Consider the following 15291-nt stretch of genomic DNA (forward strand, 5'->3'; position numbering starts at 1 on the left):
GATGAAGTACCTCCATCAATCTAAAAAATATTTAGAAGAGGCTGAATCTTGACTGTTGCTCTTAGTCCCTTTCAGGAGTATGACCCTGACCCTTTTTGTCACGAGGACTAATTCTTAGCTGCTCAAGAGCACGCCTAGTTTAAAAGATGACCTAGTGAATGACTGATACTATTTTGCTAATTATTAAAGAAAGGAAGCGGAAGAAACGGTTATTTCTAAGCTCTCCTAAAGTTGTTACTGTGAGTTTAGGAATGGATCTTCCTACTGGAAACCAAGCATGGTATTGATATAGCTCGTAGATGGACTAACAAGTTTTGTTTAGTGTCAGAGAATCTTATTTGGCCTACCGTGAATATCCTTCATAGTTAAAGCTCAAATTACACTTAACTATGACCTATGAAAGAAAGCATTTATTTCAATTTCTTCAAGCAAATTAGCAAATAAATAGACAAGAAATATAAAATTCATAAAGAAGTCCTGTTACTATCCTTTTTTCCATCCCTACTCACCTGGCTAGGCTGCTTTTGAGGTTGACATTTTTTAAGTGAATTCAGGTATCTACAATACTGAAGTCTATAGTCTGTGCAAGCTATAGCCAGTAGTATAAAAGTACTCTGTGACTTAATTTATAGCCCTGATATAAAAAAAACCAAACCTTTATCCCAAATAAAGAATAATCCTGCATTCCCTTATTTCACCATATCCCCTTCTGAAATGTAAATATCTTAACAAACGCTGTTGTCTTGAAGATTGTCTTACTTACATGATTCTTCTGTCTACTTTTGCATTTGTACTAAGTGACTATATTTGAGAGTATGTTCTTGTAATTGCATGCCTATTTGCCAGCTGTTTCCTAGATTTATAATAATTCCATTTGCAACATATTACTGATAATCTGGAATGCAATTTTCCTATCAAATAATCATTGTGTTGTAAAGCTCTATAACTAGCACTTATTTTTATTTGATAACACATTATAAAATAAATTATTACAAAATGCTAAAGCAAAATAGTTTTTTAAAGCTTTATTCAAGAGTCAGTGTAATCAGAATTAGAAACAAATGTGATCTAATGATGTAGGAAGTATCCTTGGAGGCTTTGTTTCCCTGGCTGATAGGAAGCAAAGATTTCTGATTTGCATGAGTATTTCACTAGGTAACTGGGAAAACAAGCATGCAAGCTACCATATTCTCAAAATGTTGACATGAAAGTGTGATTTCTAAAATTCATTAGAGCCTAAAGAAAGATTTATTATTATTATGTATCATAGAATCATAGAATGGTTAGAGTTGGAAGGGACCTCAAAGATCATCTAGTTCCAACCCCCTGCCATGGGCAGGGAAACCCTCCACTACACCAGGTTGCCCAAAGCCTCATCCAGCCTGGCCTTGAACACTTCCAGGGATGGGACATCTACAGCTTCTCTGGGCAATCTGTTCCAGTGCCTCCCTGCCCTCAGAGTGAAAAATTTCTCTTTATATCTAATCTAAATCTGCCCTCTTTCAGTTTAAATCCATTGCGCCTTGTCCTATCACTACACGCCCTTGTAAAAAGTCCCTCTCCAGCTTTCCTATAGGCCCCCCTCCCCATAAGATCAGCCCGGAGCCTTCTCTTCTCCAGGCTGAACAGCCCCAACTCTCTCAGTCCTGTCTTCATAGCAGACGTCTTCCAGCCCTCAAATCATCTTTGTGGCCCTCCTCTGGACCCACTCCAGCAGCTCCATGTCCTTCTTGTGCTCGGGACTCCAGAGCTGAACACAGTATTCCAGGTGGGGTCTCACGAGAGCAGAGTAGAGGGGCAGAATCACCTCCCTTGACCTGCTGGCCACGCTCCTTTTGATGTAGCCCAGGATGCAGTTGGCTTTAAAAAAATTTCTTCCTAGGACATCCTCATCTTTCCCAGGCTGAGGCTGCAGAGAGTGTCACAAAAGACCTTCCTGGGCAAGTTTATGTGAATATATTCCATAAAGTATGTAAATATAAATATAATATAAATATATAAATAATATAAATAATAAATTATATCAAGAAATAAATATAAATATAAGAATAAAATGCAGTAGCTGTAGTAATTACGTTTACATCAGTACTGAGGCCTTTCCTACCCAGCATGAAGATACAGATTGCAGTCTGTGTAGCTAGGTCAACTGGATTTACTAAAAATCAGAATCACTGTGTGGATGCTGCATGTTTTTGATAGATGATTCTGTATGCCTATAGCTAGTCTCACCATAAGCAAACTTTTAAAACATTCACGTTGCCAACACAGTAGCCCTTTTGTTCACAGCTTCTTTTTTTTTTTTTCCTCAAGAAAATATACTTATGTGACCTGGATTTATCCTAAGGTAGGTGTTGTTTATAAATGAACGGCAGAAGTGAACATTTTTCAGAGAGGTAAAAGACAGACAGTTGGCTGTATGCAGACAGGCATTTGTTCATTTGCAGATGACTCACCAGAAAGAGACCGAAGTTTTCGTAATGACTTGTCATTCTTCTGTCACAATTTCAAATATGTCTTTTTTCTTTCCAAAGGCAAAAGTTTATATGATTGCAGCAGGGGTCATAGGAGGTGTATATCTTCTTGGAGTTGTCATTCTTTTTCTTGGAGTAAAGGAAAAAGGCGGTAAGATATATTTAAATATGCCTAGATTTAATAATAATTATTTCACTTTAATCTCTGAAAAAGATTGTTATTTTATGTATTCTGCTCCTCTTAGATCCTTATGCGTTAAATTCAGACAGAGCAATCCCTTTTTGTAAGGGGCTTGGACTCACCATGAAGCATGGTCCATATGTGAAGCTTACAGCTTCATTTCTTCTCATCTCGACAGCAGTTCAGGTAACTTCAGACTCTTAAGTCTGTGCATTGGCCTTATTCCAGTCTCAGCATGGGAGAGTCTGCAGCAGCTAAAATGCAAATAACCTTTGGCTGGTGACTGGAGGTGGTGATCTAGGGGGTGGTGCCTTCCCCTACAAATCAGTAGGGAACCAGAGCCCTTTTTCGGTGCCTGAGGTCCTCTGTGGCTGGAGATGGTTCTTTCAAACGAGAAGCAAAACCAAAGTCCTGACCATTTAAAGATGGCTTTTTTTTTTTTTTTTTTTTTCTCTCTCATAAAAGGTGAGGAACTAGTCCTAGTGACCCAGATTGGGTCATTATATGTTATCCATCCACAGTCTCCTGTGGTTTCAGTTGCTTAGAGAATGTTTTTTCCCTTCTCTCTGTTCTTCTCTATAGTGTCTGCCACCTTTAAACCATTGCCCCTTTCCTTTGCATAGATGACTGTTCTCAGATAGTGGCTGAACTGGTTTTATTGAGTCTTTTGTGATGGAAGGCATTAGGTCAGAGTAAGATGATGTTCAGAGGCAGGAGGTCTTACCTGTCTCAGAGCTAGATAGAGCTGATTTTCACATGAGGACCTGCAGTTGAAAGTGGCTCTGGCAAAAAGATGCAATACATCCTCCCATAGAGAGAAGCTGTAGAAAAACTTACAGCCACTCAGTAAGAAAAGCTTATTCCCCGTAGTCCAACAGTCTTTTTAAAGCTTGATTTTTGAGCTATGTTCAATTCAGTAAATAAGTTATTTTAATGTGAACCTGTACATATCAGTTGAAGTTGGCTTCTTTTGAAAAGGAAATAGTAGTCACATTTTTTGTCAACAGACTCTTAGTCACATGAGCCATTGATCAAGTGAATATCAGGACAGAAGGCAAGAATGGGGCATGTAAGAGAGCAGTACTGTGTTCACCAGCAGTCCTGGTGACTTAGTAAGTTCCTTGGAAGGACTGCTTAACAGCCTGTTTGCCAAAGAAGCACTGGAGTTTCCTGTTAGCCTGGATTTGGGCACAGTTAGTAGGCTGTCCTTTAGAGTGTCTGTCACTCCTTACTGGAAGGTCCAAGGGTGAGAAGCAACAGAAGAAGCATTTTTGCTTACATCTGGGAGCTGCATGCACTGTGAGCAACAGCAGAGGCAGGGAGAAGATGAAAGGTCCCTTATGGTCCAGATCCTTGCAGCATACATTCGGTCAGTAAGGATACAGTGCTCATCTGGTTGCTGGCAACCAACTACTTGCTGACAAAACCTGGAGAATAAAAGATCTTCTGTCAGTCTGTATCGCTTTATTTTTCTATTTGTACAGGCTGAAGGGAAGGTGTGAGGGGAGGCAGAAGCTGGAAGCTGTATTGCTCCAGATCAGCCAGCATGACCCTTGCTATTATTTTGCAAGGGAGGGACACTGACTTCGTGGAATTTAGTGAGTGGATTACTGATGAGCAAAGGAATAGGCAGGTAAAGATACATTGGCCATATTCCCAGAGTTTTAAAGATGCAGTCTAAAATGAAGGCAGTGTAAAGTGGACCACAAGCTAGTGAAGGCTTTGGTGGCAATGGAGAAGGGACAAAACTTATATCCTAATTTGTGTACAGATGATTGGCTGCTTATAATATACAAGCACAGAAAGGAACAAGAGTTGATCATGCTGCTGTGGCATGAGTATAAATCCTCTTCTGTCATTCCACTTCTGCAGAATTGCTGGAGCTGGGCCTGAACCGTATTCTGTTGTTCAGAACCCCCCTGAGTTCTGCAAAAGCACGGTGGCAGTGGCTTCATCTGTCATTATAGCACAGTGCAGCTAGATCCTCCCATCCATTGAGTATTCAGACCTACGGAGAAATCTGATCCAAAGCTACACTCCATAGCCAAGGTTGTATACAAACCCAGCAGTTAGCTGCTTTATTACAAGAAGTTGTCATGAGTGTAATTCCAGCTGAAGAGTAACTTGTTTCAGAGTCAGAGCTTCTGTTGAAAGATTTATGGCATTGCTATGGAAAAGGAAGGGCAATTTTTTGTGTTAGTCTGCAGCTGTAGCTGTGACAAGAACACAGCATAACTGCAACATAAGGAATAAAGCCTTTAGGCCGAATCGTCTCATGAGGCAGTTCCTATTTTGGTCAGTTTTATGCTATATTAGGTGCATGGTTTATGTTATTGACATGTTAATCCAGTGATAGCAGGACAGTTTCTGCTTCTTTAAATTGTTGCAAACGAGGGAAGGATGAGACTCCCAAATCCTACGTTTAACAAATCAGTCACCAAATGTATTTGGCTAGTATGGAGTGTGATGTCATTTTTGTCTTTTTGAATTTTCCTTTCTTTTTGTTGGTCACCAAACATCTTCAATTCAACAGCTGGAGCAGAGCAACTTTGTCCTATTCTGCACTCATGCTGCTGATCTTCGCAATCACTTCCAGTATTTGGTGGTGACCATCTTGGTGAGTTGCACTTCTCTCCCTTTTTATTTGATGACTGGTTCTCACTGTTTTTTGGCACAAAATAGCCAAAGAAAAGAAGAGTTTTCTGTCTAGACAGAGATGTTAAGAAGCTGCACTATCTTTTGCATTGCCCGTTTGAAATAAAGCTGATATTCTCTACTGTACTTCTAAAAAATTAATACTTTGGTGCTTTTAATTCATTCCTTGTTGGTTTTACCTGTAAGTCACTTTCTGCTCCTATAAAAGGCAAAAGCTGTTACCAGAAAGGAGCTCTGGAATTTTAGCTCCTTTTTCCCTTTCCCCAGTCTGATATGCTGAAAATTAAACAACTTTAATTTGTGTGTTCATACACATGAGCCTTCTGGGCTAGGCAGCTTGCAAGGATAAATATTTAAAATATCCAGAGATGTGAAGATTCCTCTCTAGAGCAATTGGCAGTGTGATAAAAAGATGCTTTTACAGAACATTTTTCTTGACATGCAGAGGTAGAATTCTGCTTTCTTAGGTGATGCTTACAAGTCAGTTACACACTGCTTCTATATTGCAGGATCAACTTTATACAACTTAAGTAGTATTAGTTGAAAACTGCCATTTTCATCCTTCTGACCAAAGTCCTTTAAACACAAGTTAAACATATAATGTTGCATAATTACTGGGTTGTTCATGTACACTATTGAAATATTTTGTAGAGAATTTGTCTACCATATGGAATACTGCAGCAGTCATTTTCAGGGAAGCTGTTGCATGATTTCTGACCCATTTGGCACAGAGACTTTATGGAACTGTTTTAGGGGAACTTCACTTCCACTTCTTGGTCCCAGCCTCCCACCCTTTCTACCCCTTTTTGATTCTTCCTTTCCCACATAATAAGACAGATCTTTTCCAACGATTAAAACCAAAATGTTGGAGAGTAAGGGATGACAGTTGGGTATCTTAAGGCTCTGCAAGTAATGGACAACAGGAAGAGAGACAAGAGACAGTAGAGCCAAGGTCAGTAAAGAGTGAAACATAACTGTAACAATGAGATGATATTTGAATTTAGATCAATTGTAAGACTGTCATTAGTAGCAGTACTTTAATGCATTGGTACTGCGTTGCCTGTAGTTGTTGCTGCTACCAGGTGAGTATTACAGGATATGAAATGGTCATGTTGACTGTGAGCGACTATTTCTCTTACGGCTTGTTCTAAGAATAAACATGTAGTATGGGATAGGTGCTCTAAGTATATCTGAAGATAAGTGTATCTTGTGCTTCAGCTTTCTTCCTGTACGATGGGGTAGAGCTTAATTCACCTGTCATTTGTTCAGGTTCAGATAATGAGGCAAAAGGCATTAGCACAAAGTATGACTATTTGAAATGTGTTTGAACTTTAGTGACTGTGCCATTTATAGCTTCGATTGCGGTGGCTTACATTAGGAAAAGGAAATTTTAAGACACTGCCTTCTGATACTTGACTGTGGAAAACTCTCTCATGGATAGCTTTTATTTTTAATATGTAATAGTGAATAAAAAGTAAATCACTCAAAGAACGAGGAGAAACAGTAATCTGTAAGTTCACCTTCCTTTCAGACCGTAATGAACTACACAAAAAAATGTCTGTGAGATCTACAGCTGAAGAAGACTGGCAGTAAGCACAGCACAGATAAGGTTTTTGTCAATTGTAGGTATCAGCAGCTGTGAGCGTTCCCTTCTGGCAGAAGTTTCTGCAGCGATTTGGCAAGAAGTGTGCAGCATGTGGGATTTCGGTAAGCAAATCCTTTGAGAAAAAGTCTGCTTGTGCTCAGTTCATTTGACAACTGGAACCCCTTCAGGAGCTCTTTTAAGTGCTTATAACCTCAAGCTACGTGAAATTTGCTCGGCTTCAGGGTTTGTTTTAAATTGTTATACCAAATTTCAGACAGATTCCAAGTTTCCAGAGAAACTTTTGAGAAATGGATTGATGCTGAAGGGATGTTTCAGTTTCTTTAAGAATCTGCACAAGCTCTGCATTTTGCTGCTTTCAGAAGTGAACCCCAATAAGGTTTTATAAATTCAGATCTCTGTTGTCTCAGGTTGACAAGTTATCTGTTGTACAAGGCTTGTTTTGTCTTTATATACGATGCTGAGTTGACCGCATCTGTAATTCAGTCACAGAGAAGGAAACAGAAGTCTGTTACACATGCTTCTCTAGAAATGTAAGAAGGCAGGGGTGCCCACATCCCTCTGAACAGAGATGGACGGTTATTAGTGAAGTAAAGAAATAGGTGACCTACCCGAGAAAAGAAGCCTAGTTTAACTTTGACACAGCTCTGCAAATCCGGCTCATCGAGCCTGCCCTCGTCTCTGATGGATTATTTTAAGTCCTTCACTTAGTGCAGACAGCAGCAATTTTCTGTCATCATCTGCAGTGAGTCATTGTGTAGGCCTGTTCCTCTCCATTTTTCCCCTGTTTACCTTCAATTACTTATGAAAGAGGAAAGAAAAATTGTCTGCCTTGTGCACAACAAAGCATGAGGACTTGGAAAATCCAGCCTGAAGCTATGTGTCGAAATTTGAACAAAACTGAAAAATTTAAGTCTGGTGACAATTGTTGAATATAATTGAACAATTATCATTTTTGAATTAAAATCTGTGTGCTGGAATGACTTCCAAAGAATTAGAAGTAACTTTAAAACCCACGTTCCAAATATGCCCAACTGTTCTGTGTTTTGAAGTAAGCATCTGGAATCCAAGTCCCATCCTCATTTCTTTTTACCACTTGAGCAATGAGAATTGCCAAAAGCAGTATTGGACCGTTGACTGGACCAGGGAATGCAGATATTGTCCTTAGGAAATCTCCTCCTCCATCTACTTGGCTAAGAAAAAGGCTTTCTTCAACCAACTTGGCTCTATAAATTTAGTTTCAAATGACTGGAAAGCCTGTCAGCACCTCTGTAAACATGGTTTAACTTAATTTTACAGTTGAGTTGCTTGACTGTATTATGGTCTAAATGGGGACTGGATTGAAAAAAAGCCACCTCTCTATTTCACCTTGCAAATATTTCTCAAGGGACTCAGTGTGTGCTCAGGGATGGATTTTGTGTCTGGCAATGCATCGCAGGGGCTTCCTATACTACCACCTTGTGTTTTCTGTACAACTAATCTGTTCTGTCTCACTGTGAAATAAAATCACATCATTTAAGGCTGCTATGTTTGTCACTGGAGAATGTTCTTCTGGAAGGGAAGGAGACAGAGGAGAAAAGTTTTTTCTCTCCAAAACCTTACCCAGCTTCCAGGGTGAAGATGTAATTTGAAATTTAATTTCCGGAAAAAAATTTCACACTGCTCCAGACTAATTTTCCTGTTGAAGTGGCTCTATGTTGAAGAGACTCCTGAAAGAAGAGTATAGAAGGCAGGGTAGGTAGATAAGCAACAAAGATCTTGGCTTCCTTCCGCTGATATTCCCTTTTTGCTTATTCCCCCATGAGAGATGGCCAACAGTCTAAGTACTGACTAAGTATCTAAACTTCCTAGAAGTTTAAAGCCTAGACTTCCTGGAAGTACAGGGTCATACACAAGCAGGATCTTTGATAGCATTCTTCCCATGATCAGGTTGATGCTCAGGCTAGAAATGTTCTTTTCTGTTTATTTGCTTCTGCTTCCACGTGCTATGATCATTTAGATTGTCTGCTGTGCCTTCACAGGGCAAACGTGGAACTTACAATCAGTAAGTCAGCTGGTGACCGAGGTGAAGTTGTCATGAGAAATTTTAAGAAGTGTGGCAGCTTGTTGGTTCATGGTTTTGGCAAGGTGTCTAAAAGTGGAAGATGACACTCTCTCACAACTCCAGCTTCTATCCTAGCCCATAGTACCTTGTGGCTGTGGGTTTTGGAGGATTTAGTAAAAAAAAAAAAATTAGAAAACGCCCCAATCTTTTCACTTCCCCACACGTATGCAATTGTTTGTTTGCCGTCTGCCAGCACTGTGCAGCGTGGAGGCATGCCCTAGGATGAAGCCTGGCTAGGCAGCCCCTTTTCCACTCTCCCATCCCCATTTCCACTCACATCCTAGCTGCACCTTTTCCTGATTTACCCTTCATAATGTACTGCTGCGGCAGGCCAGTACTACCTTTAGCATCCCAGCAGGCTTATCTTCCATAGTGCTGTCAGGGAATGGATGGAAGACAACGTGATAACCGTAGGATATCGTGTTATGACTTGGAGGGCAGCAGCCCTGTGCCTAGGGAGCAGGGTGCCAATAACAGAGTATTTGCTTTACAAGTAGGAAAGAAGGAGATGCGTTAGCTGTTTATTGCAGCAGGAACACTGCCCCCACGATTGCCTACCATTGCATGAGTGAGACTTTAGGGCATTGTAGCCTCAGTCCTGCAAGCCATGCTTCTCTTTCAGTAGAAAATTACAGTTACAATGATTATTATTATCGATCTAGAATTTTGTTTAGGTGCTTTGGCTTCTGAGCGGGTGCCCCATGTGGAGCATAAGGCAGTCATAAAATTGCTTATAGCCACATAAAATCTTGTATTGCTGGAGTGCTCTCTTGTGGTGAAATAACGATTTTGCCACAACATTGGGCTAATGCAAGGATTAGCTGTGTGTGCTGGGAACTTGCAGTCAGTAAAGGTTATTTTCTGCCTCCTTAGGTTAGGAGCAAATGCTTTAGATGGGAAATGCATTTAAAACGTAAGCATAATGGATTAGACTCCAGGACTCCCAGAATCACTTATCATACAGAACTGTAAATAGCAGTGCTTAGGGGAATCACTCTCTGTGAAAGCTCTTCTCATACCCTCAGCTCCCAAGCTGCAAGTATAGAGGATTGAAACACTTAATGTTAAACTAATCCCCCATCATTAAAAAGCCCTGTAGATAAGCCCCTGGTTCTGGCTTCTACATGTGCTGTGTCCATGGTTCACAGGCGTGGGAGTTGGAGCATGTGATGGGTACAGGACAGCTGGGCTGTGTGCGTTCAATCAGCATTTAAAATAGTGGATTTTCAATCCTGTAAGCTCATTGCTCAAGTTGAAGTTGAGGAAATCTGGTGGTTTTAAGTACTGCCAGAAAACAAATCCTGAGCATCCTGAATTAGTTTGGTCTTGAGGGTAGCCTTAGTGACTTGTGCAATGTCATGAGCGTATCTGGCTGCATGGAGTGGGAGTAAAACCACTGCCTTCTTGGTTTTAGCTATTGCTGAGTACCTGGACTGCTTTAAAGTAGCCATTGGAACTGAAGGTGTAAGCAAGCTCTTCTTCGTTCAAGACTCAAGATGATCTGTAAAATGAGATATTTACAGTTTAAAATGACCATTGAACCCCTGCCTTTTCCCTTGAAATGCAGTGTGATGATGTTTCAAAGCTTTGTATCTAATAGTAAATTAAATAGTTCCACTGGCCTAGAATAGAAACTGGTGTTTGGTCATCTCTGTTACTAAATGGGCAGAAAAATCTTGGCACAAGCTGATTATCAATCTCCAAGAAGTATCTGGGCACAGTTTGGGAACTGGCCCACTTCAGGGCTTTTCACAAAAGTGTTTATTGGCCACACTTCTGTTGCAGACTATGAATGTTTAGGAGTATGGATGTGTCCAAGGTTGCCAGTTAGTCTTATGACTGATAAATGGCTCTTGGAACTGTTGAAATTAATAGTGCACTTATAGCCCTAATACTGCTGACAGGGAAGGCACTACCATGGCTTATGCTATTTTTCTCTGATTCTTCTGGATAGATAAATACAGATGGGCTTAGGGCTCTTTGGAAATGCCATTTCACCGAAGTACTGAAGTGTTAGACGTTGCTGTGTGTGAACTGTTTCCTAACTCAGTCTTGTATTTTGAAGGGAACAATTTGTATACTGTTGAGCAGTACATACTGTAAGTTAGAGTCTCTTTTTCTTCTTCTTCCTCAGTGGATGATTCCTTTTGCAGTCATGCTAGTGACCATTCCCAACCTGATCCTGGCTTACTTCTTGGCCTTCATCTCTGGTCTGAGCATTGCAGCATCTCTTCTGTTGCCATGGTAGGAGAATTTTACATTTGAGGTGGGGAAGAGATGTATGTCTGCATTATGTGTATGTACTACTGCATGGAACGTGCCTCCAAAAGAGGCAGAATTTGGCAAGAGTCACTTCTTCCAATAATATTTGTCTGCTTTTATAATAGGACTACTTGCAATGACATGATTCTGGTTGCCCTGTTGTTAACAAATTACGTCTACCATAGGTGTAGCTGCTCTTTGTACATAAGAGTAGATGAATGAATAATCTAAGTAGCTATAGAACTTGTGATAACAGTAAATCAGTTGCTTGTGTTTGGTTTCTAACAGAACTACAGGAGTGATAGATAATCAATTAATGCTGAGCAATTAAGAACATAGCAGAGGAAACATAAGCCGAGCTGTATATCCCTGCTTGAGCTGTCCTCTGGTATAGATCAAATAACGCAAGGATATGATTAAAAGAACTGAGAATTCAAGGTCCTTTGTTCTTGAGGCTGAAAATATTTGGGGGAAAAAACTATTCACGGATTAACAGGACAGGATGTTTCCTTTCCAGAAGGAATTTATTATTCAGGTCAAATTGACCAGAAAACAAGACCATAGCTGAGAGCTGTTTTGCATTACTCATTTGTACAGTGCCCTGAAAATTCCAAGAGATCATGGAAACATAGTTTGAAATAAGCTGTCAGAGTACATAAGCTTTTCTGCACAGAGGGTGAGAAACCCTTTATTCCAACAGTAAATCATGACATAATTGGAGATAAAATGTCAATTCACAATTGACATTTGAGCAGCTTCCATTCTGATTCCTCATAACCAAATTCAGTCTCTTTGAAGTAGAGAGAGAATAGACTTTGTTGGTTTCTGAAAATTTTGTTAGCTTGTCGAAAGAGTTATTTCAGAGTGAAACTATTAAGATTCAGAGTCTCTTGAATCTTTTTTGTTGTTGTTCTTTTTTTAATATCACAACTTGTGATTGGGATGTCAGTCAGTCTAAAGAATTCTGTCACCTCCCAGCAAGTGTTGATAGTTTTTCAGTGGTTTTCTACTTTGTGATATGTGGCCGTGCACTTCTTACATGGATTTTTGCCCTCCTGTCGAGCAGTAGGATTCTTTCATGTGCTGCCCATGGTGGAGGGTTTGGAACTAGATGATCTTTAAGGTCCCTTCCAGCCCAAACGTTCTATGATTCTATGTGCATGACTACATAAATCAGACCTAAAAAAGGAGGAGGGGTGTAGTCTTTCCATAAGTTTGGATTTTGAGAAGAGATTTTGGCTTGAGTTTTTCTTTTTCTTACTCATCTCTAGGTCAATGCTGCCTGATGTTGTTGATAACTTTCGCCTGCAAAATCCACATGGAAAAGGACATGAAACCATTTTCTATTCTTATGTTTTCTTTACCAAGATATCAGCAGGAATTGGCTTAGGAATTTCTGCAGCAGGCCTGGAGTAAGTAACACTGTGTTTCCACTTAGTGGATCTATTCTGAAAGCATCCTGAGGTTACTCTGCTTTTACCCTGTGGAGTTTTGCCCTGAGCCTGAAAGTGCCAGCAGCTCCAGATGGCTAACCACTAAAGATGGGTTTTATCATCTAGGCCAGACCACTGAGCATTAAGTCGCCAGCCCTAACATGTTTCAGTTCAGAAAGACCTGACTTCCCTTTAGATTTCCTCTTTCCAAATTACTCATGTAAATTTTAGCGGCTTATACGAATAAAGAACTGAACATGAAAGCTCAGCAGATGAAGGTGCAGATGAAGGTTCCCCACAAGTGACACAGCTGCTTTGTGCATTCCCTGTTGCATCTGGGTTGAACTATTGTATTGCGAACTTGTAAGTCTTGACATGGATTGGAGCTTTCAGGGGTGCCTGGTGGCCTGTTCAGCGTAAGAGGGTCACCGATTCGTGCATGGTTTTAAGGAACAGAACACTGATTGGAGAGAGGAACAGAGTCTTTCTCACAGCTCTGCCCATCACCTGGACCATAGCAGTTTGGAAGAAGCTTTGTGGTGGTTCTTCCATTTTTCTTGTCTGTTCTGACTAGACAGGTTGAGGGAGTGATCGTCCCATCTCCTGCGCTGCTTTTGTGCATGACTTAGCAGAAGCGGCTTTTGCCTGTAGCTACAGCACGCAAATGCCCAATAAACACTTAGAAGGGAACTTGTCTGAAATACTATGTAGCCCTTGGCTCCAAGTTAGCTTTTTGTAGCCAAAATGTTTGATTCAGGGCCTTCAGCCGAAACTGCTAAATAACAGACTGCTTAGGCAGTGCTTGGCTGAACGTTTTGGGCTCAGGAATTTTAGATGCTTACTGCTTACACCCTCAAACAAATCGCTGTTCACCATTAGCCCCTTTTCAATTGCATTCCAGTTAGCTCCCAGCAATTTGCTAAGGCAGATGTTTGTGGGAGAACACAGAAGACAGTGATGCCAAATGAGCTGTAGCTTTCATAGGTGCATGTTCAGAGGAAAATAAACTCATTTTGCAAATTGGGAGTGGGAATTTGAGTATATCAGCAGTTGTGGACTGCATGGAAGCCCTGAATCAATGAACTGTAAGTGTGTACCTAACTCTAAGCACTTGAGTAAATTGTCTACCTTAAGAAGAGTGCTTAAGTGTTTTGTTTAAATTAAAGTTAATTATGCTGTTGAAATTGGTCAGATTGCTTGCATACTTTTAAAGCGGAGCCTAAATATTTTGCTGAATAATAGGAAACACATAACAGATCGATTTCCTTACATGGATTCCATGCTTTAGTAGTTAAGTGCTACACAATAAACGACAAAATACAGACGTAATGCAGTTACCTGAAATCGTGCACAAGAATGAGATTTGAAAAACAAGGTTTGAAACATGTAGTAAGGGAGAAGAAAAAGGTGTAGGAAAAATGGAAGAAAAGTCTGGAGAGTGTCAGGGAAAACATAGAGCCTTCAGATAAGCAACTGCCTTTAAGCTTTGGACATACACACACCACTGTTATTTCCATTTGTTTAGGTTTACTGGATACAAGCCAGGGATATGCAGACAATCCAATGATGTGATCCTCGCACTGAAATCCTCATTGGAGCAGTCCCTTCTGTCCTCATCCTTGTAGGTTTATTTATACTCGTTTTCTATCCAATCACGAAGAAAGTCGGAAAGAAACAAAGCTTGCACTTGAAGTGTTGAGTAGGTTTGAGCTGGCAGCAAACAGCAGTAACATCAGCACAGCAGCTCTTAGTCATACTGGGCAAAAATGATTAGCTACCAGCATATACCTCTATATTACTTACAACAAAACAAAACGCACTCTTTTAGTTGAATTGTTAACTGAATGGTATCATTACATGCTCCAGTATCTTATTTTTGTAGTGTAGTACTACTTGCTTAGAAGACCATTTATCAGATATCGCTGCTATATTTTAGTTTCTCTCACAAAGCACCAGAAATGAAGAATATTCTATGAAGGTTAAATTTCTGGAGAAAATGTGAATACTTACAATTTACTTGTATATAGAAGAAAATGAATTCTTGACTGCATTCTTGATGTTTATGCCATACAAGAAACATCCAATTTCGTAAGAGAGATCGTGGAGAAAAAAAAGGACAGCTTTGAGCTATTCTTTCCCTTTTTACATTCTCACTCTCCCTCCTCCCCTTTCCACTCTCTCCAATAAACTTGCCTAGCTGAAAGTTATCCACTCTCTGTCCAAATGAAGCCTTGGTACTGATTGGGATTACATTCAAAACTCATTGTTTTTACTCTGTCTTGTTTTTATTATCCCAATTTGCTGGAATTGGAAACGAATTTCCATGCTAAGGGGTCAGTTCCAGGGCCTGAGCATGTGTATCTGGGACGAGTTCATTGCCCTAAGGTATCTAAGATACCTGCATAGGGTTGGCAGATATCCCACAGGCCTCTCGGGCCTATCTGCTTTCTTGAGTGGCAGCTGCAGACCGGAGGAGACGGGCTAATAATCTAAAATGAGCCCAGTCCTCTTTTAGGTACTTTAGTCACTGTTCATAGCAACCACACCTTGCTGGTGGTTCTCAGTTGTTTGAGACTGCCAAA

At 40.3% G+C, this 15291-nt stretch overlaps 1 protein-coding gene across 1 annotated transcript in view; it reads left to right on the top strand.

Annotated features, from left to right (window-relative positions):
- MFSD2B (MFSD2 lysolipid transporter B, sphingolipid) overlaps positions 1-15291 on the top strand; it is a 39637-nt gene that overhangs the window by 24056 nt on the left and 290 nt on the right. Inside the window, 9 exon segments of the mRNA XM_086625495.1 lie at positions 2532-2622; positions 2717-2838; positions 5186-5269; positions 6934-7014; positions 11149-11258; positions 12548-12688; positions 14235-14293; positions 14296-14361; positions 14364-14412. Of these exon segments, the coding sequence (XP_086481621.1) occupies positions 2532-2622; positions 2717-2838; positions 5186-5269; positions 6934-7014; positions 11149-11258; positions 12548-12688; positions 14235-14293; positions 14296-14361; positions 14364-14412 (803 nt within the window).

Source organism: Tauraco erythrolophus, chromosome 2 (assembly GCF_009769465.1).
Source record: "Tauraco erythrolophus isolate bTauEry1 chromosome 2, bTauEry1.pri, whole genome shotgun sequence".
In the NCBI taxonomy this organism is placed as follows: Eukaryota; Metazoa; Chordata; class Aves; order Musophagiformes; family Musophagidae; genus Tauraco; species Tauraco erythrolophus.